General features: G+C 56.8%; 1 protein-coding gene across 3 annotated transcripts in view; it reads left to right on the forward strand.

Moving 5' to 3' along the window:
• PRIMA1 (proline rich membrane anchor 1) overlaps positions 1–23,345 on the forward strand; it is a 36,821-nt gene extending 13,476 nt beyond the window's left edge. For 2 of the 3 annotated variants that reach the window (XM_004584318.2, XM_058655503.1), the window contains exons 4-5: positions 16,903–17,032; positions 22,061–23,345. In XM_004584318.2, coding sequence (XP_004584375.2) covers positions 16,903–17,032; positions 22,061–22,163 — 233 coding nt within the window. In that variant the 3' untranslated portion in view covers positions 22,164–23,345. Of the gene's footprint in view, positions 1–16,902; positions 17,033–19,903; positions 20,152–22,060 lie in introns of those variants that run through there. The other variant, XM_058655504.1, reaches the window with a different exon arrangement.
• The last annotated feature ends 3,074 nt before the right edge of the window (positions 23,346–26,419 follow it).

Raw genomic sequence — 26,419 nt, forward strand, 5'->3', positions numbered from 1 at the left:
CCTGGACCGCTTAAGCCGACTCAGCCAGAGCGGAGGAAGAAAGGTGCTGACCGGGGTCTCTGCTTCCTCCCTCGTTTCCCTGCTTAGTAGCCCCTGTGGTAGCAGGTGTGTTGGTCCCAGCAGCTGCCAAGGAAGGAAGTCACTCAGGGCCTTGGAGTCAATTCCTGCTTAATTCCCCACTGCCTGCGCCTCCACCCTCCCTCACTTTGAGTCCTCCAGGAGTCTCTTCTGGGTCTCCCACGTGGGTGCAGAGTCCCAAAACTTTGGGCCTTCCTCTAGTGCTTTCCCAGGCCACAAGCAGGGAGCTGGATGGGAAGTGGCAGGAGTCAGTTCAACCATATGGAAAGCTGTCGCTTGCAGCTGGAGGATTAGCCTGTTGAGCCTGTTGGGTTGGTCCCAAGACAGATCTGGTATCTGCTGGTTTATTCCCCAAAAGCGCATAATAGACAGGGCTGGGCCAGAACTCTGGAATTTCATCCATATCTCTCATGTGGGTAAGGGGAGACAATGAGGTGAGAGCCGGGGGAGGCAGTACCCAGAATGCACAGGGCCTGGAGGCTCCGAAGGAGCTGGGACTTTATTCTCTTACGTGCAGCGGGAACGAGGGTGGTGTGACCTCACTCTTCCTGGGGACTGACTCCAGAGGAGGAGTGTGGTGAAGACTGAGAAGATGGTGCTGGCAGCCCAGCAAGGAGGCGGATGCTCTGGGAGACTGGGCAGCAGGGCGGGATGGGGCCCTCTCCGGGCACCTGGTGCCACAGACTTAGGACCAAGCTGGTCCCTGCTGTCCAGGAATTCTGAGTCTTCACACAGTGAAGGGAAGCAGGCGTCTCAGCAGGGGCCTGCAGGGACCTACCTCCTGGTGCGTTTTTAAAATGAAAGTTTTCAAGTTGAGATACAATGCACCATTCTATAGCACCTCTTTAGAACCTACAATTTACGATTTTGACTGTTTTAAAGTGTCCGGTGCCAGGAGTTCCCCTGCAGTCACCATGCTGTCTGTGCACTGTCACCAGTCACTGCTTCTAGACGTCTCCTACCAGAAAGCACTGCCTGTCTCCCAACACAGCTGGCCTGCCCCTCTCCCCTACCCCTAGCAGCCACAGAGTCAATCTGGGCTTGGTCTGCCCTGCAAATTTCTCTGAAGCCTGGCTCATCTTAGGCCAGCAGGGCACAGTTTTGGCCTTGGGGTCCTTTCCTGCTGACACTGCTGCCCAGCCTGGTTCCTGGCCCTGGGACCCTGCTTCTCGGCACACACTCCTGCTTTCCCTTCCTTTCCCAGGCCCTCCTTTCTGCAGCAGCAGCGAAAGGCTGCTCCAGTGAGAACCGTGGGGCTTTGGGCAAGTCCTTCATCTTGACCGACCCTAACGTCCTAATCTGAAAAGTGGGAATAAACCTACCACTTTCTGCAGTGGCTAGTGGTGAAGATTCCGAGAGCAGAGGATGTAATCTGTTATCCCTGGAGCTTGGCTTGTGTTGGTTCTCAGCAAGCCTTGATGCTGGTTAGTTCTGGTCAATGCACCTGCTGGCTGGGCGTTTTCTCTTTTTGGCTCAATCGCTTCTGCCTGGAGGACCTTTGCAAAAGAAGCTCAGTGTGTCTCCCGGAGTTGGATTCCAGACTCAGAGGCGCAGCACAGCAGTGAGGGAGGCCTCTCTCCGCCCTATGGGGTGCACCTGCTGTCATCAGTCATATAGAGCCCACGGTGGGCACCAGGTGCTGTGGGAACCCTAGGAGGGTTTCTGGGAGGAGGTATTGGGAACCACCCCTCAGACTGAAGATGAGGATTCTGAGGAGCAGGTGTGGGGTGGGTCCAGGGTAGATAGAAGTGGGGAAGAAACTGCGCGAGCAGAGGTGGACATTCAGGGAGGCCCAGGGCTGTTGATGCCACCTGTGAGATTTGAGGGCCACAGGCGTGGCACTGCTGGAGTAAGCGAGGCCCAGAGGAGCTGAAGGGTTCTAAGACACTGAGTGACCAATCAAGTGATGTGCTAGGACATTGCACTCAGAGGAGCCAGGCTCTATGTCGGCCTTGTATCTACGATAGTGCCAGAAAGGCCTTGTTTAGCTCTCTTGCATGGGCCAATCTGTGGTGACTTGATTTACGCGGCCTCTCCACCTCAGCCCTGCCATGTGTTCCCTGGACCTGCTCTACCATGGTCACCTCCCACTCCCCAAAACCTGGAAGTGGTGACCAAGACCAGCCAACGAGAGAGCTGCTGAGCTTAAGACATCTGAGCTATGTGCACAGGAAATGCAAGTTTCCCAGACATTGAGAGGCCCACCTGGTCCTTCTCACAGTCACTTTTTTTCCCTCCTCTCCCCTTCCTCATCCTCTCCTCTCCACGGTCACTCTCACCGTGACCTGACTTTGTTCTAGGGGCAAAAGCAGCACCATGGGTATGTTGGGAAATACGGGGTATCCATGGCTTGTTTGCCTGGCACGTAGTGACTGGCATGAAGTAGGCAGGGGCCAGGGTCAGCAGTGTCTCTCCCAGAGCACCAGGACCCTGACACTGTGCTGAAACACGGCTTCCCTGCCCAGCCGCCTTCCCACGCAGCCAGGTATCAGTCCCTAACCTGGCACCCAGGTGGAGGTGATGCTCACTATCTGGGGACTCTCAGGGACTCACTTGGGCAGGTGGCGACTGTGTCTTTTCGAGATGCTGTTTCACTGTTGTGTGACAGTCTGAGACTAATCCAGGCGGATCATGATGCATTTGCCAAACACTTACTCGTCCAGGCAACAGAGAGATGAGAGATAGGTGAGGCCTGCCCCAGGTACTCCAAGAGCTGGTGGACCTCGCAAGGGGTCACTGACTTACAGAACCCCCAGCAGGAGGACAGCAGGATCCCTTCATCCCTGAAGCACCCCCTCTTTCCTCTCAAGGCCTGTGGACCCTGAGACTTCGTGGCCATGACTGTTGATGTCCTGCTTGGCGGGGCCACAGGTCTCTGTGTCCACCCCCAGGGCGTCCACTGCGTTGCAGGCTGTTTCGCATGGAGCCGTCACGTGTTCTGATGTGACCAGTACCCAGCAGGGACTCTGAAAGCTCCGTGTGTGTGGTGATTTCTGTTCATTGTCCTGTCTTTGGTTGGTTCCTGAGAGCCAGAACCTGGCCAGGGGCTTTGACTGTGAGCCACGGTGAAAGAGGTGGCACTCTCCAGGAAAAGTGGTCAGGAAGTGAGGGAAGCAGACCAGGGTCCACAAAGGAGCCAGCTGGGGCCTTCCAGGAGAGCCCACAGGGAGCTGGGGCTGTGACAGGCACCCCAGGAGGGCTGCCTGGAGATCAGGTGGCCCTTCAGTCCTCCCTGTTGGGGGAACCACCAGTGGACCACTGAGTGATCTTCTTAGACAGGAGGAGCACCGTGCCTGCTTCAAGGTCTTGACCCAAATGCAGGAATGCCCGAGGGCATCCAGACCCTCATGCCCATCTCACCATTCAGAGGCTTCTGAGTGCCCCCTTCAACATTCGTGCCCCCGCCATGTCCTCTGAATTTTTGTGCCCGGCACGGCGGAGCCTGCCACATAGCTTGGGGAGGTCACCCAACTCCACAAGACCTCAGACCACGCAAGGGTCACTCCCGCCTAGGGCCCCCGAGGCTAGCTGAACGCTGGATTCCTTTACAGTCAGGAAGACACCAAGGCATTCCTCCTGGAGCTGAGACCCTGGGGACCCTCATCCCGCATCCTGGTTCTCTGCAGGTTCAATGCCAGGGTGCTATAGGGTGAGCCAGCCCCAACACCTCTGGGCTCCACAGTCTGCCCCAGCCCTCACCACTCTGAGTTGACCATGGGTTAGCTGGTGTGGTGGTGGCTGGAGTTAGCTAGTGTTCCCATCTGGGGGCTGCAGCCTTTAAGGAAAAGGCAGGCACTTCTCTCCCTTCCTTCCTCTTCTCTTCTCCCTCCTCCTTCTCTTCCCTCCACAACTCACTCATCCTCTCCTTCAAGTGACCCTGTTGGCTCACTCTGGCAGTACTGTCCCTAGGAAGTTTCTAGATTCTTCTCTACAAAGATTTGAACCCAAGAGACCATGCTGTGGACAGCGCTGAGCAAAGAAGCTGTGATGACGAGATTGGGGGTGGGGCAGGAGTGTGATGTCATCTCAGCCTCTTGCTGGAGGGTGGGTGGATTTGGGGTTGGGTAGGCATGTGTAGGGGGAGGAGAGAGACCCCTTCAGAGGCAGAACTGAGCCTCTGACTGCTGCAGTGATGGAAGGAGGGTCTGTCAGGAGAGACCCCCAGATGAATGGTGACTGGGGGATCAGAAGGTTGAGGAGTAGAAAAGTACAGAATTTAATTGTGGCATGTATACTCCAAACTGGGTTGCGGGCTACGCAAGCGCAGACATGGAGTCGCACGTGAATTTCAAAGTCGGGAAGTGCTGGGGCTGAAGCTCTGCCTGTAGGTGTCTGACCAGGAGGGGAAGGAGCGCTGGTGTGGCCTGGGCAGGGGCAGCTGCGCGGTTCTCTCCCAGCTGCAGGCTAGCGGGGAGAGGCAGGCGAGACAGCCTCTGGAGGTCCAGACACTGCAGGTGGCTTACTTTGTCTCTTCAAGATAGCAGCCTCTCTCCTCTCTGTGTTCCCAAAAGGCTTGATTAAGATGCACCTGTCGCTTAGGCCATGGCCTGGGTCGCTGCCCCTCAGGAGGACAGGCAGAGCTGCCACATGAGATGCCACAAGGACACAGATGGGCCACAGCCCAGCCCAGCCTGGTGTTTAAAGGGAGACAAGGAAAGACCCGGCTTTCCTAGTCAGAAACAGGGACCGTGCTGAGTTCATTTGCTGTTCTCTCATAAGCCAGCGGCTCAGAATGGCATGAGACGGAGAGATGGGGTGGAGAAGGGCACAGGCAAGGACTTGGGCAAACAGCAGTGGGGTGGGAGGGGTCTTTGTTCTCCAGGGAGCTTGGGGACCTCTTCCCCACTGGGCCAGGAAATGAGGTGGGGGGTGTGGGAAGCAAGAGCCACACCCAACGGCCCCGCCTGCACCACCTGCTTTCCCCATCTCCATCTAGGTCTCCATCTACCCCTCCCCCAAGTCCTGGAAGAGGTCCAGGTGGCTCAGCAACAGTTACAGGCGGGGGCGACAGGGGCGGGGGGCGGGGGTGGTGGGCAGGTGTAAAAACGTGTGGGTGTTCCCACTTACACGAATCCAGCCCACAGGCCACACACTCAGCTCAGAGTTGGCTGCCAAGTTGATTCTGGTACCTGTCTACCCAGGCAGTGGCCGCTCCTGGACTCGTGAGAACCATGGAGGCTGTTAGCAGTGGCACGCTACACAGCCCTTTACATTTTCTTAATATTATTTTTGTAGTTGAGAGGGATGAAGGGCCATGAGGCCATGATTAGGGTGAGAGGTTGAGGTATGGAGGAGGGTTGGTGGGACAAATGGTCTTTTTTTTCCTGTCTGCAGGGAGGGGCAGGGGAGAGAGGGGACGGCTCTTTCCTGCCAAACTGTATCAGCACCCAGAGACAGGGGAGGGTCATTTGATGACTCCTTAGAGAGCCGGATATGGGGAAGAGTGTTCCGAGGGTGTTACCGGGTGTTTTTGGTAGTTCTGAGACATTGTTGGCTTCATTGCACCAGGACTGAAGAAGTCCTGCAGTCCATTGGCGGACCAAGCCTATCTCAGTACTTCCACAGACCCAGACATCTGCTGTAAAGCTTGGGCAGGAGAGTTGTCCAACCTGTTCTGCTTTCCATCCTCTGGTGAGGCACTCAAGGTCCTTTGCTGGCCTAGATGAGCTGGCTGTCATGCCTCCCATGTGCATCTGGGCATGCTGTCCACTGCACAGGCATCAGCAACAGAGGAAGCACAGTTTGATACTTGGACTCCAAGGTCAGACCACGTATCCTATGACTTTCCCCGTGGCCGGATCTAGAGTCTGCAGTCTATTTGGGGAGTTCCCCGAAGAAACCTCACCTGGAGTGACCTCACACTTAACTCCTGTGAGTGTCAGCTAGTGCAGGGTCAGGTTTAGTCTGTCACCTGCACCAGCCAACCCATGTTCAGGTAGATGCAGTTTTCCCATGAAGTTATGGATGCTGCAGCCTAGCCTAGCCCATCCTGCCACAAGCCTGGTCCTCATGCACACCCAGTGGGTGCTGCAGCCTAGCAGGGGAGCCTAACCCTAATAACCCTCACCAGCCCTAATATATGCAACTGCCAGCATGTGCTACCGCCTAGCCTGACCCATCCTACATTCTGTCTGGCTTTTGTGCATACCCATGGGTGCTGTAGCTAAGCTCAGCCTGACCTATCACTACATCCAGCCCACATGTATGCCAACAGGTGCTGCTGCCTTGTCCAGCCTGGCCTGACCCCAGCCCTGGCTCTCATGCTCACCAGTAGGAGCTGCAGCCTAGCAGGGGAGTGTCCACAGTTCCCCTACTTAGGCCCACTTCCAGCCCTGGATCTTGCATTTGCCAGGGGGGTAAATCTAGCCTGACATGATCTGCATTCAGTTCCAAGATTTGCCAGAGGGCGTTGCGGCCTAGTCTGGCTGGCCCCCACGCATTCTGGCTCTCTCTCATGCCAGCAGGTAGAGCAGCCTAGTCCAACCTGGTCTACCCCAAAATCAGCCCACATGCTGGTGACAGGTGTCCTGGTTTGGCCCAACCGGCCCCCAGTTCCAGCTCTCATACACTTCAGTGAAAGCAATAGCCTCGCAGGTGAACCCTCCAAGTTCCCCTCCCAGGCTCACTCCCAGCTCCCGGTCTTGTGCATGCTGGTAGGTGCTTCCACACTGTAAGACCAAGAAGGGGCAGATGACACTTAAGACGCCACATGCCACATCATAGCGGGTTTGAAACCTGCCTCCTCTGCTTCCCATTCTGGTTCCCTGCTTGTGCACACCTGGGAGGCAGCAGGTGATGGCTCAAATACTTGGGTCCCTGTCACCCAGGTAGCAGACCCTGGATGGAAGTCCAGGCTCCTGGCTTTGGCCTGGCCTGGTCCTGGCTATTGTGAGCATTTGGAATATGAAGCAGTGGATGAAAGATCTGCCTCTCAAACAAAAAAGAAGAAATCAGGTAGCTCCACTCAAATGAAAGAATTGCCAAAACCTGATGTAGACTGTATGCTGTGTTTCATGAGTGATGGCATTGCTGGTGTTTGGGGGATGTTCTCTTTAAGATCATAAGAGGTTTACTCACTCCCTAAATGCCGAGGTAAACAGCCAGGCCTGAAGCCAGATGCCAGAAACTCCATCCAGGCCTCCCACACAGGTAGCGAGAACTCACTCTCGACCATCACCTGTGTTCCCAGGGAGGTGTCACCAGGAAGCTGGCATCAGGAGCCCGAGCTGGGAATTGAACCTGGTGTGGGAGCTGAGCATCCTAACCACTAGGCTAAATGGCTACTCCTCTTATCATCACATCTATATGAAGCAAATGAAGTATCTCCTTCTTAAAGATGTGTTTATTTGAAATGTAGAGTTACAGAGAGACAGAAAGATCTTTCATCTCTACTGGTTCACTTCTCACATGGCCTCAGTAGTGAGGGCTGAGTCAGGCTGAAGCCTGAAGCCTGAACTCCACCCAGGCCTCCCACATAGGTGGCAGGGGCCCCAGCACTTGGGTCAGCAGCCACTGCTTTCCCAGGTGTGTTTGGAGGGAGCTGGATGAGAAGCAGAGTAGCGAGCTTGGCCGCAGCTTAACCCACTGCTTCACAGCACCGCTCCCCCATGTTAGACCTTCTGAATATAGGTATCTACTTCATCACATTTTTCTGAAATGTCAGGTGTTGGCTCATGTATCCACCGATGACAAGTGGCAGCCCCTGGTACGGACTCAGATATAGCCTGGCAGGTGTCTTGATGACCATGACCCGTGGTAGCCCTGACTCCACACACCACAGTCACAGCATCTTGTACGCTGGAGCAGTTGCTCCAGTTCATAGCAGGGGTCCCCTGGGGCTTGGCATCAAACACACCTGTCTGGTGCTGTTTGTGCCTGGGAAAAGTCAGAGGGGCTCTGTCACCTTAATCCAGCGAGTCCTGTTCAGGCAGAGGGCTGGGTGGTCTCCCAGCTGACCAGGAGTAGTCTCCAGGGACCTCTGAGAAGGCCACATTGTTGTGCCTTCCCCTTGGGAAGATTGACATAGTCCTGCCTGACCCTTCAGGGAGAACCCCCTCCCATGCATACCCACTTCCACCCGAGAGAAATAGGCACTTGTTCTTGTCCCAGGTCTCTGCATCACCCTTGCCAGCGACCAGAGAAGGCCAGAGGGCACCACTTCCTGGAAGAGATGTTGACCCACTCCTGCCCCTCCAGCCCCAGCCCCTGTAGGAGTTGAATGAGTTCTTTGTCGCCAGACTTAGAATGAACTGGGCTGGCAACGGGGTGGGGGCGGTGCAAAAGTACATTGTCTCCACCCTGGCAGAGGCCGGCACAGAGGCCTGGGTTCCTCCTCAGACCCGACAGACAGCTCCACTGCTCAGCCTCTGAGCAGCCAGGCTCAGACTGCAGGTGCTTGGCTTGGAGTTTTAGAAAGCGCTGGCTGGGAAGGGAGCAGCGTGCTTCTAGGCACCAAGTCAGACTGTGCCTGTGTTGGCTGCAGCTGTGTCCACCCCTGGAGGTTCTCCTGGCCCCTGTGGACCCTCGGTTTTCCAGGCAGTATATGATCGTCAGGACTCAGCGTGGTGGCTGATAGATAAACCACAGTGCCCAGGACAACCTTAGGCAACAGGCTCATCAGCTCAGCGCACCCATGGTGCCGGGGCAGGCAGCATAACCAGGGCACAACGGGACAAGCAGCTGCAGGCCAGCGATGGTGATAGAGCCCAGATGGCGTGATTTTGGTCTTTAGGGTGAGCTGAAGTCAAGCAGAAATTCCCAGGCAGAAACAGGAAGGCTGCCAAGTGAGACCCCTTCCTTGGCAGACTGGCCAGGGTTGTGGCCATTGTCTGTGGACACGGCAATAGTGAGTCCTGGGCAGGACCTACCTCTGCAGTGACAACGCTTCCCCCGCAGCCCCCACAGACTAGGGAGCCACGTGGGGCAGCTGGGTGCTGTTGTCTCAAAGATGCACTCACCACTTTATATAATCCAAGGGGTCTAACTTTGGCTAAGCCAAGTAGCTAAGGTGAACATAGGTATCAAATTTGGTGCCAGAGCCAGCCCCTGGCTCACCTGTCTCAGGAGGAGGCATCTGAGAAGCAAAGCCTGTATAAGGAACTTGTGCTGTGAAGTCGGATGGCACAAATGGCTCTCACTTTGCTGTCGGGGTTAAGTATACTACCCTCGACTGCCTTCTTGGGTAGGGAAGCAGAGGTTTCCCAGCCTGCCTGCCCATCTGACCACACCAGCCAGTCAACTTCCCCAGAGGTAAAACACGCTCCATATCCCAGTTGGCCTCCATGGCAGCCACTCGGCACGTGTGGTCATGGGCATTTAGACTCCGCCAAGTGCCGCTGAGGCCAGGCAGCTGCTGTGCTGGACAGCGCCTCCCCGTGGGTAGTGTCCTCTTGAATAACATGGTTCGGTTCCAAACCAGGACTATTTCAAGTTTCTTACATTTCCAACAAAAACCCTGTGAACAGTGACTTTTCTCAGTCCTGTTATCGTCCTTTTGTGTTCCCTACTTGGACAAAAGCTTCATGCCACAGGGACCTTTGCACGGATATGAGACCCTGCAGCACAGGGAACCAGCACCTTCTGAGTCTCTATGAGGTCTCATCTCATCCCCTGCTCAGTGCATTAGCAGCAGGCTATGGACCACCAGCACCCCAGTGACTGTGTGTCTGGGGTTCCTGATATGGAAGCTGTCCATAGACACCCTTGTCCCGACAGTTCAGAAGAGTCTGTTCCCAGGAGACACTCAGGGGAGGCGGGATGGGCCAAGCAGAGGCACCAACTGGCCAGATCCCACCACGGCAAGGTGGTGGCGGGGCTGGACTGCCGCACTCTGCACCTGCCAGTGTCTGCAGGTGGGTGACTGAATTCTCAGGGCGTGGCCAAGAGCCACAATACAGATTCACCTCTGCCCAGGCTCCCTACTCCCCCCCTTGGGGACCTCATCCTATCCCAGACCTGGCACCAACCACATCAGCTTCTTGTCCCCAGAACTCAGAATCCAGATCTGGCTGCCTGTTTACTACTTCTCTTCATGTGTGCTGGCAATGTGCCTCCTAACGCCCGTGCCCTGCAAAGCCAGCCGTGTCCCTGGCTTCCCCATCACTGGGTGGCAGGAGTCTTGTCCTGCCCCTCCCATTCTGCATCCACCCACAAGGCATTCCTGGATCTGACATTTGCCACCATTCCCAGTGCTGGCTCCAGGCTGAGCTGCTTGTTTCAACAGGGTCCTCCCACCTGCCTTCCTCCCCTTCTTAGCTGCCACACACACGTACTCACTCTCAGGCACACAGGCACACACATGCAGGTACACACTCACACGAACATATACACAAACACACATGCAGGAACAGGCACACACATGCAGGGCACACGCAGGTATGCACTCATGTGAATACACACACATGTACCTGCACATACAGGGTCCTTCCTAAATGCGAGTGACTGCCCACCTCCCCCTTCTGGGACCTTCCAGTGCCTCCTGTTTCTTAGCCGTTTTCGAGGCCTCCAGATCCCTCATGATCTCAGCTCCTCGTCTCCTCGTCTCCTCACCCGTGTCACATCAGCCCCAGTGGCCCCGTTTCCTGTCCCTCCAACGTGCCGGGCCAGGCTGCCCGCAGGATGGACTGCTTGGCCACACTAGTGTCTGGAGGCTGAACCCACCCAGACACTGCATCTCCTGCACCCTCTGCTCTTGGAAGCTGCTCTGCTTTGGGGTGAAAGACCCTGCAGTGTCCAGGTGTGCCCTGCCTCTTCCTGTGGGAGACCACTGCTCTAGGGATGTGGAGGGGGATTGGGCAAGGAGGCCTCCCCCACTGCCGCAAGCTTCCAGCACAGTGACCTTGGAAGGGGGTCATGGCAGTGACTAAGAAGTGGTGGCAGGTAGGGGAAAATTTAGGGGCACAGAGTCGAGGAGGGAGGGCTAGGGTCCCCCCTCCTGCCCACGCCCAGGGATAGAAGGGTGCTAGTTCAGCTGCAGGCACCAAGGAGACATCTGTCTTCATTCACTAAGAACGAGGGTCTTATTCCAGAGGTCATCATGAGCCCCTAAAGTCCACTTCTATGCTTGTGGTTTTCAAGCCAGCACACACACTCGGGCACCCATCGGGTAAGACACGCGTGGACCACCCCACACCCATGCTGATCCCTGGCACTGGCCTCCCCGTGGGTGCCCCATGCCCATGAATGGCCGGCAGGGGCCTGAGAGTCAGTCCCTTGTGTCCAGAGACAATGGGGTTCTGTGTGGGGGTGGGGCGCCGGAGGGAAGAGGCGCCAGCCCTCCCAGGGGGACTCTGGGTCAGGCAGCCAGTAGGGGCGGGGCTGGGGTGGGGCTGGGGCGCTGCCAGCTGCAACTTCCTTGTGTGCTGAGCCACTGCAGGCCTTTGCGAAAGTGCACAAAACAAGGCCCAGAGATCCTTAGTCTGTCCCTACGGGGCCTCAGGCGAGCTCCTGCCCTTCTCTGAGTCTCAACTCCTTCCGCTGCCCCTGTCCAGAGTGTCCTTGTCATGTCCCCTGCATCTCCGGGTTATATCTTAGGGGAGCCGACTGGGGCAGGCGGCAGGGCAAGCAAGTTCTGGAACATGCGATGGCTTTGGTCACCTCCTGGGTGCCACATGGCTGCCCCACTCCAGGCTGTGCTGCACAGGCCCCCAAGATCCTTCAGGTACATGGCAACAGGTGCACAGAGAGGGACCCTGCACCCCCAGGGACTGTGGTACCTGCTGTGCAACTCCTCTCACTTCTATACCCAGTGCTTGGTGCCTGATGGTGTCACCCAGCAGAACTGGCGCCCAACCCAGCCTCTCTTTGGCACTGGAAAGCCTGGACTTGACCTCTGTGAACTGGGATGTGTGTGCACAAACAAGAACCCCTCGAGGAAAGCTGGGATGGGCTCCACTGTGCAGAAGCCTTGAGCCAGCTGGCCTGTCTACAGAGCTGAGAGCTGGGCTGCTGAAGATGGTGCTGGTAGACAGGAGCTGCAGGTGGCATCGCCTCTTCCGCCCTCGGCTAAGCTCTGTCACTCCAGGGGGCCCCGTTAGGAAAGCACACAAAGCAACCTGGGCGTGAGGCACCCACAACTTGAAATGTGAGGAGATGTCCAGCGGTTCTCCATGCCTGCCTAGCAGTGCCTGGCCCCATACCAGAGTCACGTGCGTGAGTGCCAGCCTCTGCAGGTGGTCACTCACAGGATCAGGAGGCTGAGCACAGGCAAAGCTTTAGGTGGAGAAGTGATCCTGAACTTGGCCTTTGCGCTGCCGCTTACGCAGTCCCTGGAAACCTGAAATTGCTTCTGACCTTCTTGCCGTTGCCCAGTCTTCGGCCAGGTCGCTCCTGCTGGGCGTGGCTCCTCCGGAGCCCTGTCTGCCCAGTTCTCACATGAGGTGTGTTCAGTTGGCTGTATAGCCTCATACAGTTGCCTCACTTGCAGAAGGGGCTCTGCACCCGGTGCCTGCCAGCACACCTCAAGCTCAGTGCTGAGCAGAGTGGCTCCATTCCCTGTGCCCCCAGGCCCACTGCCCCCATTGTCTCATTCAGTGATCTTAAACACCCCACAGGAGAAGAACTGTTCACAAACGTGTGACAGGTGTGTCCTGGGCTTCCCCAGCCCACTTGCTGCTCCTCCAAAACCTTGATCTCTTTTTTAAGTCTTCGGTAGCACATACCCCAGGAAGCAATGACTGGCTTCCTCTGCTTGTCTGAGCTGTCGCACCTGTCATGTTCTCAGCTCTGTGCCCTGTCTTCCAGGGCACGTGAGGCCCTGGCTGGCTGCTGTCATACCCACTGCAGGATTGAGTGCCAGCTTGAGGCAGACAGTGGGCCGGCAGCAGCTCCCATGTCACTGGCTTCTTGCCTGTCTTGGGGATCGCTGTCTTCTGTCGCATGGTGTCCACTGCTTGGTCGGCTGAGGATTTGCGTTGCATATCTCAGGAGGAACTTCCTGTCTCAGCCCTGGGCCTGCACCCTTGCTGGGAGCTTGCCCTGGTATAGATCTTCCTTTTTGTAAGTTTACTTATTTTTATTGGAAAGGCAGATTTACAGAGAAGGAGAGACAAAAGTCTTCCATCTGCTGGTTCACTCTCCAAGTGGTCACAATGGCCAGATCTGAGCGTATCTGAAGCCAGGAGCCTCTTCTGGGTCTCCCATAAGGCCACAGGGTCCCACGGCTTTGGGCTATCCCCCACTGCTTTCCCAGGCCAAAAACAGAGAGCTAGAATCAAAGTGGAGCAACCAGGAACAACCTTCACCTTGCACCTGAGCTCATCTCTCTCATCTCTGGCTCCTGGAGCTAGATGGTCAAGGTCTTAGCTTTGTAATGAGCCGTGGGACAGCTGGTGCCATCGGTGTCTAATTCATCCTTGGATTCCCAGCTCCTAACACATCACTGGGCCCAAGGATGCTCAGTGTATCCTTGAGGGATGGATGAATGAATGAGCAGGTGAGTGCCGTCTCAGCCACCGGCAGACTGCCCACATTAGAAGCTGCCTTGCCACCTGTGAAAGAGGCCCTGACTCGGGGGGAAGAGACAGGAGGGACATGCAGCGAACAGAGTTGGCCTGCTTCTGCATTCTGAGCACCAGTTTCCTCTAAACTGGCACCCTCCAGCTCCCACAATCGCCTGCTGACCCAAGACTCACTCTCAGAACTCAGCAGCTGGTATGCAGAGAAAACTCAGTGTAGATCCCACCCCTCGTTTCACATAGGCAGCACCTCTGCCTTGAGTACTTTAAAAAAAAAAAGATTTACTTATTTTTTATTGCAAAGTCAGATATCTATAGAGAGAAGAGACAGAGAGGAAAATCTCCAATGGTTCACTCCCCAAGTGAGCGCAACGGCCGGAGCTGAACTGATCCGGAGCCAGGAGCCAGGAGCTCTTCCAGGTCTCCCACGGGGGTGCAGGGACCCAAGGCTTTGGGCCATTCTCGACTGCTTTTCCAGGCCACAACAGGAAGCTGGATGGGAAGCAGGGCCCCTGGGATTAGAACCAGTGCCTCTAGGCCACCACACTGGGCCCTTGGCTCAGGTACTTTCCTCACCTGCTGGGATGGGGTGATCAACGCCCTGCTGACTACTGGGGGTGGGGCCCCAGGCCGAAAGAAAAGCAGCTCACAGCTTTCCCTTTCCATCTTGTCTGAGAAGTCATTAGAAGAAGAAGACACAGTCCCACCTTGTTAACAGAGCAGAGGTAGCTGGGAAAGAAGTGCCAACATCACAGTGAGGTTTCCTAGCCTTCGAGCTGCTGGGCTTTGTCAACAGAAGTCCGCTTATATTGTGGAGGCTGTCCATTTCATTGTCATGAACATCCGTGGCTGCTGGACTCACTCCTTGTGGCCACCAGACAGCCCTGCGCCCGACCCTTATCACCCAGTGATCTCAGCAGCAGCCCCCGCTTGAGGCCACACATGGGTGGCGACCTGCCAGAAGCTCAGCTCAGTCACAGAGTCAGTGATGGTCCCTGGGCAGGTATGCTGAAAGCCAAGCCTTTCGGGAAGACAGCTCTGGGCACTCTGTGGCATGTTGATTCTCCTCCCAAGGCACCCCTCCACCCCGCGCAGCACTGAGCTCCCACTCTTCAGGGACACCCCATCATGAGAAACTAAAGGGTTTGGTTCAGGTATTCCACCAAAAGCAGTCCTGGGCAAGTTCCTCCCCAGAGAAAACGAGCATGCTGACGACCCTGCTTCCTCTCACAGTCCAGTTTCCTTCCATTCTGAATTCTGCCCCCTGTAGCTTCTCCGTGTTTCTAAACACTTGACCCTGCTTTGGCTGGCAGCAGCCAAGTGGCGCCCCGTCGCAGCTGATTCTAGTGTGCAGAGCTGACACTGCCTGGCTTTGAGGCTCTCCCCCCTGGGGACCTGGCTTTTGATCCTAAGTGCTGAGCATCCCCTGGTCCCCTGGGGAGAATCCAATGGCTTCCTGGACCTTCCAGCTGCAGCAGTCAGGCCCCAAGACAGCAGCCACACCCTGCTCAGTCTCCTTCCTGTCCCTTCTGCATGCAGAACCGTCCAGCGCAAGCACTGGCAGTGCCAAGTGCAGGGAGGAAGACACAGCCTGTGGGAGCGGGCACGCACAAGAGCCAGGTACGGCAGCCGGCTCAGGCTCGCCCACAGCTGGAAGAGCTCAGCTATGCTGCTGCAGGGGACTTGCTTGTACTGGAATACTACTTGGCCATAAGAAGGAAGGGCCCTTCAGGATATGCACCAACATAGGTGAACTCACAAACAACTGTGCAAGACAAAGAAAAACACACACACTGCCTGATTCCATTTATACAAATGTCAACAGCCAGCATGCCTGACTTACGACTTTAGAAATCAGAATAGCAACCGTCCCTAGGGCAGGGTTTTTTTTTTTTTTTAATTTTTTTAAGGTATGCTTTCCAAGCGCTCACAACCTCTGTCCTCTATTCAATTCAGCTTTCCAGTTTTATTTGTTTTCATTTTATTTGACACAGAGAGATTGATTGTCCATCCCTGCTTTACCTCCCAGATGCTTGAAGCAGCCTGGGCTGGACCAAGCAAAGTCAGGGGCCTGGCACTCCATCCACATCTCTCCCTTGTGGGTGAATGGGACTCGCATTCTTTCTGTCACCTGCTGCCTCCCACGGTGTGCACCTGCCAGAATCTAGATGTGTAACAAAGTAGTCAGAGCTCTAATCAGTTCACATCTGTGCCAAACGCTCACTCCAGCGCATGGTAACTGGGGGCAGAGAAGACCCTCCCGGGTGTCAGAAACAGTCCGTCCACTTCTATCTGCATGTGTTGGAGCCGATCAGACGAATCAGCAGATGGGTGCATCTCACTGACGTCATAAGCCAGTCCTTGGGCAACACCAAGGAGTAACAATGAAGGCGTCCAAGGTTCCCTTTGCAAGGCCACCCTGCACTTCTCCCCCTGTGCTGGTCCGCGCCTCCCCCCAGAGGCCAGCCATGGAGTGGACACAGAGACCTTTTTGTGTAAATTTACGTCTTAAAGACCTGCCCAGAGCTGCTGCTGCTGTCTGTCCAGTGCAGAGCGCCTCCTCCCTCGTTCCTCCTCCCCAGACCTTGCTGCCTTCCTATCCCTTTCCTTTCACGGCTCTGAGCCCTTTTCCCACTTGTGTCTAAGGTAGGCATGTGGGTTTTTTTTTCCAGGGGGAAGTGACCAAGCCTTGTCTACACTTGTCTGTTTTAAGTGTACCCAACATGGCACGAGCCAGGATGGGAAGGGCAGGATCAACCCCAAGCACTCCACAGATCCCGTAGCCATGGAAGGGGCCCTAAAACAGCCAGGGTCAGACCCGTTGCCAAGGACAGACTTCTCCAAATGTCGGCTGTGCCCCCACAAGCTGGGATGGCTACAAGTGCCCATCACGTGTGCAGAATCCAAAAGGGGAGAGGAGAGCTGTCTGTTGTGAGAAATTAGCTTAAGAGCTGAATCTCGCTCCGGCCTCCCTTCCTCCCGCAGCGTCCCCTGTGAGCCCTGCTCCCCACCCCCACCTGCACAGGAACCGGATCTAATGCCTTAACCGAGAGAATGAGATGTTCTGTTATTTTTCATAGGGAATTAGACTTGACCCTGCTGGCCGTTAGCTCATGCCAAGAGACGATGGATGGCCAGGCCCCGGCGCTCAACCCCTGCTCTGAGCACGCCAGGCCTGGCTGAAGGCTCTAGGGGCAGCAGCCTGGCTGGGGGCCAGCCATGACGTCACCTGCTGCGGCTGGGGGTGGGGATGGTGGGGAAGGGCAGACAGGCTTCATGCAGCGATGGATGGCAGTGTCACCGCTAGCGGTCCCACCTGCTGACCAAGCTTGTCTGGGGATACTGACCCTGCTCCTCCTGTCTCTTTCAGCTCCCAACTCCACCTCGGGCCCTGCTGAGGAGAGCTGGTGGTCGGGGCTGGTGATCGTCATTGCTGTATGCTGTGCCTCGCTGGTGTTCCTGACCGTGCTGGTCATCATTTGCTACAAAGCCATAAAAAGGTGAGTGCCCATCCCCTGCACTAGCTCTGAGCCCAAGGGGACCGAGCCACCCGCCTTGGGTATCTCTGTGAATTAGAAGGACCATAGAGCTCGTAGCATTTCCCTAGATGTTGCTGTGTTTGCTGCAGCTGTTTCTCCTCTGCTTGTCTTTCTCATTGTTGGAATAGTTCAAAGCTAATTGCAAGCATGACATCCCCGCATGTTCAGGAGTTCAGTTTCACCAACATTGGATGAACACCTGTTCTGTGTCAGGCCCAGTGCAGTATAAAACAGAAAAGGAATGACTTCAACTCACCAAAGGGGAGCAGGACTTATAACAACAGCGTTTAGTTGTTTAATTCCCTGGGGCCCAAAGTCAGTGCACTTGAACTATTTACTTCAGCATGTTTCATTGGATGTTGTGTGTGACATCACGTTCATCATTGAAAGGCAGACAGAGAGGAATAGTAAGTGCGTGGACACAGTGGTGCCACCTGGGACGGGCCCTGCCCTAGGCACCTGCTCCCCACCCAGACTCCCCACCTCCAGTCCCCCTCCATCATGTTTTTTCAAGGCTCAGGCTACACAACAGTTTCCAAAAGCAGGGACCAGGAATGTGGGCATCACTGTCATGGGACAATGCCAGGGCTGGGCACAGGGCTCTTCACTGGCCCCCTATCTCGGTCCCTCATCCCTGCATGTTTCCCTACTCAGCTCCACTTTGCAGATGAGGAAAGGGGTTAGGGAGCTGCCCAGACCATGCACTTGGAGCCCAGGACCATGAGACGGCCACACCCTGGCCCTGACTGCAGCGCTGTGGTACCCACATGGTGAGACAGCGAGCAGGCTGGTCCTTCCCAGCTGCCCTTCCTCAATAGTATAGACATGGATGCCCTTTGAAGCCTGCAGACAGACATCCTGGAACCCACATGAATGTGTTAGAGTCACGTGTAGGGAGGCAACTGGTTCAATTCCCAGTGGTCTGTTGGTACCAGACCAGGAGGACACAGCCAGGTTAAACCCAGCTATGAATAGCAGGGCTATGCGAGCCTGCAGTGGGCACCCAGAGCAGTCTTGATGAGTTCTGATAAATCACATAGCTCTCGGGCTTAGAGGGAAGAACGCCTGGAGGGAGGGATGCGAGGGCAGGGAGCCCACCAGGGAAAGCCTGTTTCCACAGGCTGAGCACTGGGCCCTGGGAGGATGCTGCTCCAGTAGGGCAGGCCCTAAGGCTGCCCATCACCACTCCCTCCCCTGAGAGACCTCACTCAGCCTGATTCCCCTTATCTCCCTGCCCAACACCAGTGTGTCCCCCGGAAGGGCTTTGTTCCAGTGGACCCTGGGCTTCCCAGGAAGGAAGGCAGGAGGGAGGTGCCTTCCAGTGTGGGCAGGGCCTTCTCCAGGGCACCCTTGAGTCCCTCAGCAGAAAGGGTCAGCTCAGTGGGGACACAAGGCCAGGCCCTGGGAGGAACTGTCACATCGGGACCCAGTGACCTGGAACCTCACTCATTTTAGGGACTACCCAGGAGGAGCCGTGGCTGGAACTGCCACGGGAACGGAGGGGGTAGCAAGGTCTCCTGTGGGCCAAGCCCAAGACTCATGGACAGCAGGGAGGGAGCTGGAGGTACAAGGCCGGGTGCATGAGTGAGATGGCAGCACCCCACGCTGCGTCACCCCTGGGGACATGGAGTAAGAGGCTGGGGGCTGCACCCTGGGGACCCTCCCCTATTCAGGGAGGGTGTCCGTGCAGCTCGCAAGATGGCAGGCGGAGGCAGCCTAGCCCGACCTCGTGCCTGCCCTGCCAGGCCTCTGAGAGATGCTTCCCTAGCTGCCTGCCTGCATCTCTCTGCAGAGTAAATGGAGTATTTGTACTCACAGCAGGTGGAGAAGGAGTTCCTGTAGGCCAACACTTCATCCTGTGACTCCAGGACATCCCCAAGTCCCAGCCCTGGCTGGGCCACCAGGAACCCACTCTGGGGGGAGAGGTCACTGAGAGGACGAGGGAGGGGTCGCTCAGAAGGCAGGGAGCGGGTACTCAGAAGGCAGGGAGTGGGCACTTACTTAGACTTGGATGCTACATAGGTTTCTTAGAAGCAGGTGCATTTTCCAGGTCAGGGGACTGAAGTGAGGTGCTCCCCAAATCGGGGCTAGCAGATGCATTGGTCCCAAAGCCCTCTGCTGGCTTTTACAAACTTTAGAGGGTCTCGCAGTTTCTGGGGAGCCCACACAGTTTGCATTTTGGATGCCTCTCTGCCCCAAGCTTGTTCTGAACAAACTTCTTTCTCCAAAGTACTAGAGCCCATGGTGTGTTGTGCCCTCATGTGCCACAACTAGGTGTGGCCCCCTCCTTCCAATGCTATGCCTGACATGCCCGTTCTGGGCTGTGCATGTGAGTGTGCATATGTATTTGTGTATATGGGTGTGTATGAGTATGTTTGTATGTGTGTAGGTGTGTGTCTATAGGGGTGTGTATGAGAGAGTATGTGTGTGTGTTTATCTGCATATGTGTGCATGGGGTGTGTGTATAGGGGTGTATACATGTGAGGTGGTGTGCATGTGCCAGGGTGGGCAGTGGGGTGGGTGAATGCCAGCATTGGGAGAGGCAGGGCCAGGGCCTTCCCGTAGCCAATAGCACACCTCCAGAGCACGTGGCACCTGCCGAGGGCACGCAGCCCCCCTTCTCCCTGCCCTGAGCAGCTGGGGACGAGTGCCGTCACATCGCCATCAGCCACACCCCAAGAGGTGCCCGGCGCTGGCCCTGCCTCTGCAGCCCGCGGTGCCAGCACAGGTTCCCAGTCCCCACAGGCGAGCAGAGGAAGAGGCCACCCTCCCATGTCCAGGACTCCTGGGCACAGCCAAGCAGAAGCTCACCAACCTTTCTCTCGGTTTTAGGAACCACACCATTTAGGGCACCCTCAGTGGGCACATGGCCCAGCCTGGGGTGGAAGGTCCCTTTGTGGCTGCATAGGATTAGCTCTGACTGGCTCCAGCAGCTCCGGCGACTTCGAAGCCCACAGGCATGTGTCCGGTAGGAAGTCTGTACAGGCTGCAGCTCCCACTGGCACCTGCCAACACTTACAGGGCACCTGCCGTGTGCCAGCTCCTTGACTAAGCGCTTAACCCACATTAACATGTCTCACCACCCCCTATGATCCCCAGCTAGCCTATGGACCGGACACCAGCGTCGTGTCCATTTTATAGACAGGGAAACTGAAGCTTGCTCAAGGTCACATAGCCAGAAAGTGGCAGAACGCATGGTTGCTGAGCCACGGCCTCTGGTCTGGGCAGTGTCACTGTGAGGACAGTGCTTGTCAGGGACGAGGTATCTCTGGCTCTCAGTGACAGCTTGCTGCATCCCAGGGAGGGCTGGGAGGGGGAACCTCTGGGAGCAGAGTGGCTGGATACCCAGTTCTGCTGGCAGACCCTGTCCTCTTTTGGGGAGCCCTTGGGATGGAGTACACCACATGCAGTCAGAGGCGCAGCTGCTGGGAGAAGCCCCTGTCTTCCACCCAGACTCCCTGCTGCCTCTCCTGTCTAGAGACCAGAGAGCGTGGGAGGAAGAGGAAGAGGAGGAGGTGTGGCAGAGGGGACTCCAGGCCACCTCCTAACTCCCACTCCCTGCAGCCAGGCATCGGAGCCACTTCTTCCAGAAAGGCCTCCAGGTATTTCACAGAGGGGTCAGACAACAGCCTGGCTTCTGAGCTCTTACCTCTTTGGCAAAATGAATACTGACTTCCTCCTGTCCCCCTCCAAAGGGCAGAAATTCTGTATCCTCCAGGACTTGTCTGCAGGGAAGCTCCATGCTTCCTCTTAGCTGCCCTGAAAGGCCCTTCTGCCTGCACCTCCTGCAGAGCGTGCTGAGGGCTGAGGGTTCTGTAGCAGGAGTGGAGAGTAGGCTTGGGTACCGAGGGTTTAGCTGCGAAGTACCTTCACGTCCTGATGCTGGTGTCTAGGTGGCAAATGTTGGAATTCCACTGAAGTCCCTCTGCATCCTGGGGGCAGCCACAGGACTTGAGTGTGAGAAAAAGCTCCCCGCACAACCCTTCCAGGCCACCCAGCAGCCTCAAACAGGCAGGTGGAGGTAGGCAGGGGGACACAGGGCATGGGGGGAGCAGAGGACACAGGAGGTGGGCCACAGCTTCCATCATCTGCTAGACCCACCAACCGGAAAGTGGCAGAGAGCATCCAGGTAAGAGGGCTGCTCAGATCCCGCCGCTCCCAGACATGGCCAGGGAGATGAGATGGGCTTTTTGGAGGGCGCCGTCCAAATTCCAGGCTGCTCTCTGCGGAACTTGAGAGCCTGGTTTTAGGGATGGCCTGGGAAGGGGTACTGCTTTGCTGGGGAGATGTCTGGACCAGGATGCTGTAGCACTGGGTGCCAGCCCAGGACCCACCCTGCACACCTCCTGGTGGTCCTTGGGCAAGTCAGAGCTTCCTCAAGTCTCAGTCCCCTCACTGCAGGCCTGGCCGCCTCCAGGGACTGCCAGGAGAGGGGCCCAGGGTGTCTCCACCAGGGAGACCAGAGGCAAAGCAAGGATTTGCACATTGTTCCTCTAGCAGGTGTCAGGGTGGTGGGCATGGCCAGGGTGAATGCCCTGAGGCGTTTGTGCACAAAGTCAAGAGAAGAGTTAGGGGTTGGATCTTGGTGTTGTGACCATGGCAGGCCAGGTCCGGTCCTCCCAACCACAACTCTACCCATAATTCTTCCCTGCCCTGCCCCTCCTCTCCTGAACTGATGGAGATAGGGCTCTGGCCAACAGGCAGCAAGCACCTGGTGACCGAGCAGCAGCTCTTCTCAGGCCGGTCCCCTCCTAACCTCTCCTGGGTCCTGGCTTCCCTGGTTACTACACTGGTTATTTCCCTGGCTACCCAGGATAAGATCAGACCCAGCTTCCAACTGGCTCAGTGCCACATATCCTGCGTTGACTTCCTTCTGGAGCTCTCGCAGACTGAGAGCCAGCTGGGAGGTTACGCCTTGGCATTCCCCGCTCTCTAACGCGACGCCTGCTCCCTCCCCCTTGCCCTGCCTACTCCCTGCACCCCTTCCAGGAAACCACTGAGGAAAGACGAGAATGGCACCAGCACTGCTGAGTACCCCATGAGCGCCTCACGCAGCAGCAAAGTGGTGGACGTAAACAACGCCGTGGTGTGAGTCTGCAGCCCCTGCCCCTACTGGCCAGGGGAATGGCTTGGTGGCAGCAGCAGCGGACAGGGGCAAGCAGGTGGACACGAGCTGACCCCTGGGTTTATCATGGACTTCATCAGAGGAGCCGTCCTCTTCCCAGGCCTACCCTGCCCACTTGTGGGCCAGGGCAGCCCTACACCAGGCTGAGCCCGGCTCCCCCGCATGTAGTCCTGCAGCCACAGAGGCCCCCAGATGTTCCCCTTGTCTATGTCTGATACACTTCTGCTTCCCACCCCAAGCTGCTCTCTAAAGCTCGCTCTGACAAATGCAGGAAGTCTGCCTGCTGGAGAGGGGTGGCATCCCCCATTAGCCAAAAGGAAGCCAGTTTCCAGGGGCCCACTCCCCTGCCTGAAAACCTCTCCCCCTCCAGGAAGCCCACCTGTTGATGTTCCCAACAAAGCCATCGGCCATGAGACAGACCTCCCTTTCAAAGGTGCTTCCCAAACACCCACCTTATGCCCCTTTCCCATCTGGCATCTTTTCAACTGCAGGGCCTGCCTCCTTCCTCCCGTCCCCACCTGCATCTCAGGCCCTGGGCTCCCAACCACCTGCCATAGCGGGCTGTGAGCCCCGCCTGCAAAACCCCCTCCTGAGGAGCAGACAGAACCCTGGGTCATGGGCAGGCAGCTGGCAGGGGGCAGAGTCCAAGGTCCCACACCTGTTCTGCCCCCTTCCTGCCATGACACCATGGAAACCTGTCCGTCCATTGCGAGCCAGGCCCTGGAGGCCACCACTTGTGCCAACCCCCCTGGGACTGTCTGTGCCAGGCCCAGCCGCCCCCGGAGCTGAGTCCCCATCCCCCCTCACCTGGGGGCAGGTGAGGTGCTTCCCAAGTCACCCCAGAGCCAGCTAGAAAGGCAGAGAGGACAGGGCATGGGGCGCCCTCGGGCCTGAGGCTGTCCTGCCAGTTTCCCAGGGTCTTCCTGGTCTGGGCTCTGGGATCATCTGACTTGGGAGAGAACCAGACAAGTTAAGTGACTGCACCTGGTGCCCTGTGGGCACTTGGCTTGGTGGACCCCACTGGCCTCCTAAACCACCTGCCAGCTTTTCTGGGGGGGGTGGAGGAGGAAGACTGCAGGAGAGATCTTGCACAATCCGGGTGAGACCTAGGCACGTAAAGCAGCAAGGCCACAGCTGGTCCTGCTATCTCTGTGCCCTTGTCCTGAGGCTGGAGACAGGCCAGCTGCACTCCTATAAGGAGGTTTTCTTTCTGTTTTTTCCTCCGTTTGAGGACTTCCTTAGGATTAAATCCCAAGTTTCACTTTCCCAGCCCCTCACCCTGGTGAATGCTTGGCAGGTGCTGTCAGAGCGGGGGGCGGGGTGGAAGGGTCTCACATGCCCACCCCGGGGTGCCTCCTGGTGCCTGTGAGCCCCCCCATACCCTTAACGTATACCTGGACAGAACTCTGCCCCTAAACACATCCCACCCTGGGCTTCACCAATGAGAAAACGCAGCTGCCTGGGGCTGGCTAGGGGTCAGGGGTCATCAGAATGCATCTCCGTTGAAATGGAGGCTCCTGGGGGAGGGACGATTCCAGGGGTGCTGGGGTCTACCATCCACCTTGGGTCCCTGCCCCGCTCTGGGTCCCAGGCACCTCCAGCCCCGGTGTGGACCTAGGAGGCCCACCCATTGCCCTTGGCCTCAGCCTCCAGCCCAGGAGAGAAACCTCAGTGATGCCATGCATTAAGCTTGGGGGGCCACAGGATGCTCCAATTTGGACATAAGCTGTGCCTCGTCTGGGCTTATTAATTCCCTCCCTGCCCATAAGGAAACCAAGGGAAGAGCCTGGCTTTGGAAAGTCCCTCTTCCCACCACTCGCACCTACAAGCCAAGGACCAGTCAGAGGGTAGCTCGGCTCCCAGCCCAGCGCAGAGTCCTCACCAGGCATTTAGCTTCTGAGACTGAGGCGTACACAAAGCCACACCGGGCCTCGTACGTGAGCTTAGGACTTTGAAGAGAAAGCTGCAGCCCCTACGCACGGATCCAAGTCCCCAGCCTGTTCAGGCCAAGAATGACACGTGCACTCCCTGCCTCTCAGTTTTCTCCCATAGATGTTCCAGCGTCTCAGAGCTGCAGCTGCTCTTGGAGCTCAGTGGCCAGTGGGCGTTCGGGTTGTTCTTGGGAAGAAAGACGACTAGGTGTTAAAAAAACATAAACATATATTCTATAGAGCTATATATATTTAAAGAGATATCTATATCTACAAAATTCCTGTGCTCCCTGCAATCTGTACAAAGCACGCTTCAGCAGCCTGGGGGTGTGAGACGCCGTGTGGGGGTGTGAGACGCCGTGTGGGGGTGTGAGTACCCCAAGCACTGCCTGCTCAGCGCTGCGCCGTCTGGACGTGGGACAGGGGTTTTGCCTCAAGGGACACAGCCGGTCAACACTGTCTTGTCCACCCATGAGCCCCTCACATTGGCTTCACAGAGAAGCAGGACTGGTGGCACTGTGGGGAAGGGGCGTGTGTACTGTTGCTGCTACTTACAAGGAAGAAAGCATTGTGACTTTTTTTATTTTCAATAAAAATATCCTTATAAGATGGCCGTCGTGTGTGGTTGTGTGTGGTTGGCATTGGGCCCCGGGTGTGGGGTGGACAGAAGAGGGAAAGGCAAGTGAGGGTGGGGCCGTCATGAAGATCCTTTCACATCCTGCTCTGGGGCTCAGCTGCTGTCAGCCACGTGCGAGGCCACGGGACACACTGGGGTACAGCACCGTGGAAGTTGGTCCCTTGAGGCTGAGGGCACTGTCACACAAAACCCCAGTGCTCACTCAGGCTCCATCTCTAAGCACAAGCACCCAACCCTTCCCTCCCTCTTCCAGACTGCTTTCAAAAATCATTTGGCAACTCCCTTGCCACACACCCAGTGCCTATCTCCCTCCCTGGGGACCAGGTGCCTCTGTCTACCCTTTACCTAGCGGGTCCAGCTGGAGAACCACCCCCCACCCCATTCTTCTCCTAGCCTCTGCTGGAGGAACACCAGTCTGCTCCCCACCCCCACCAGCTTGTCCTGAGCTTGCTGACTTCAGATCCTCCATCATTTGTCATGCAGACATCCAGGCACCCTCCGAATATGTATGGGGAGTCTGTTAACTGCCAGGTCAACTTCACCCACTGACAGTCCCAGCTGGAATCCTCAGCCTCTGGAGCCTGGTGGAGCCTGCCTTGGTCCTGCAGTCTGGCCCCCAGTCCACCTCCATTCGCCCTATCCAGCCCACATCTATCCCTGCTCTCTGCTGCCCAGGTGTCTCAGCACTCCCCCGCCCCCACTCATTGCCTGGCCACTCAGGATATCCCTGGCACTCCTTGGTCTGGCTGCCCTGGGCCCTGCTGACCAGCTCCCCCGATGCAGCTGGTGGCTGGCTGCCAGCCTTTCCGCCCCTGCGCTGTGCTTACTACCCGGCTCTCTCTGTTTCTGCATGGCTGTATCTTTGGAGACAGACAAGTCCAGGTCCGTTTCCAAAGCTGCCTCCCACCTGAGTGCAAATCCACACATAGAGCTGGAGGGAACGGCTACCTTTTGGGGCCAGCACCCACGGCCCGAGGCTTGGCCCCTGCGTCTGTCTTGCCTCCTCTGAAACTGTGGGTCCTTCCACAGCTTCAGCTCACTCACTCTAGGTATGGACCAAGGATGCACACTGGGTCCTAGGGGTGAAACACAGGGCCCTGCTTCCCAACAGCAAGGTGGCAGTAGACCGGCCATGCACACAGAGGAGGCAATGCCAGTGTGCACATGAAGGGGCATCAGTGCCAGCTTCCCGGAGCTGCTTCTCTCTTCTTGGCCCAGGAGGCACCAAGGTCACCCCACTTTCCAGACAGAAAGAATGAGGTTCAGGGGCTTAGCGAGGGCCCGAAAAAAAGCAGCCCGTGGCAGAGCTGCCGTTCAGACCTGGCTGTCTGAAGCTGACAGCCCCTCGGGTTTCACATGCTGAATCCCAGCTAGACATGTACCTGTTGGACAGTTGGGAAGCCAACAGCCCTTCGGCAGCTGGGAGTGGGGTGGGGATTCGTGGCTCCGGCAAGGGTCACTCAGTATGTGGGTTCTGGCCAGGCCCTTTGCTCACACAGCTTCGGTGTCCCAGCTGGCCGACTGGGGGCAGTAAGTCCTGGCAGGCTCCTCCTTTTTATGGCCACCTCTAGTCCCTCTCACTGCTCTCACCCCTTCTTTTTGTTTGTTTTATGACACCGTTTATAGGCACTGGGGTCCCCCTCCCCAAGTTCCCT

The sequence above is a fragment of the Ochotona princeps genome, chromosome 26 (genome assembly GCF_030435755.1).
Source record: "Ochotona princeps isolate mOchPri1 chromosome 26, mOchPri1.hap1, whole genome shotgun sequence".
NCBI classification, from domain to species: domain Eukaryota; kingdom Metazoa; phylum Chordata; class Mammalia; order Lagomorpha; family Ochotonidae; genus Ochotona; species Ochotona princeps.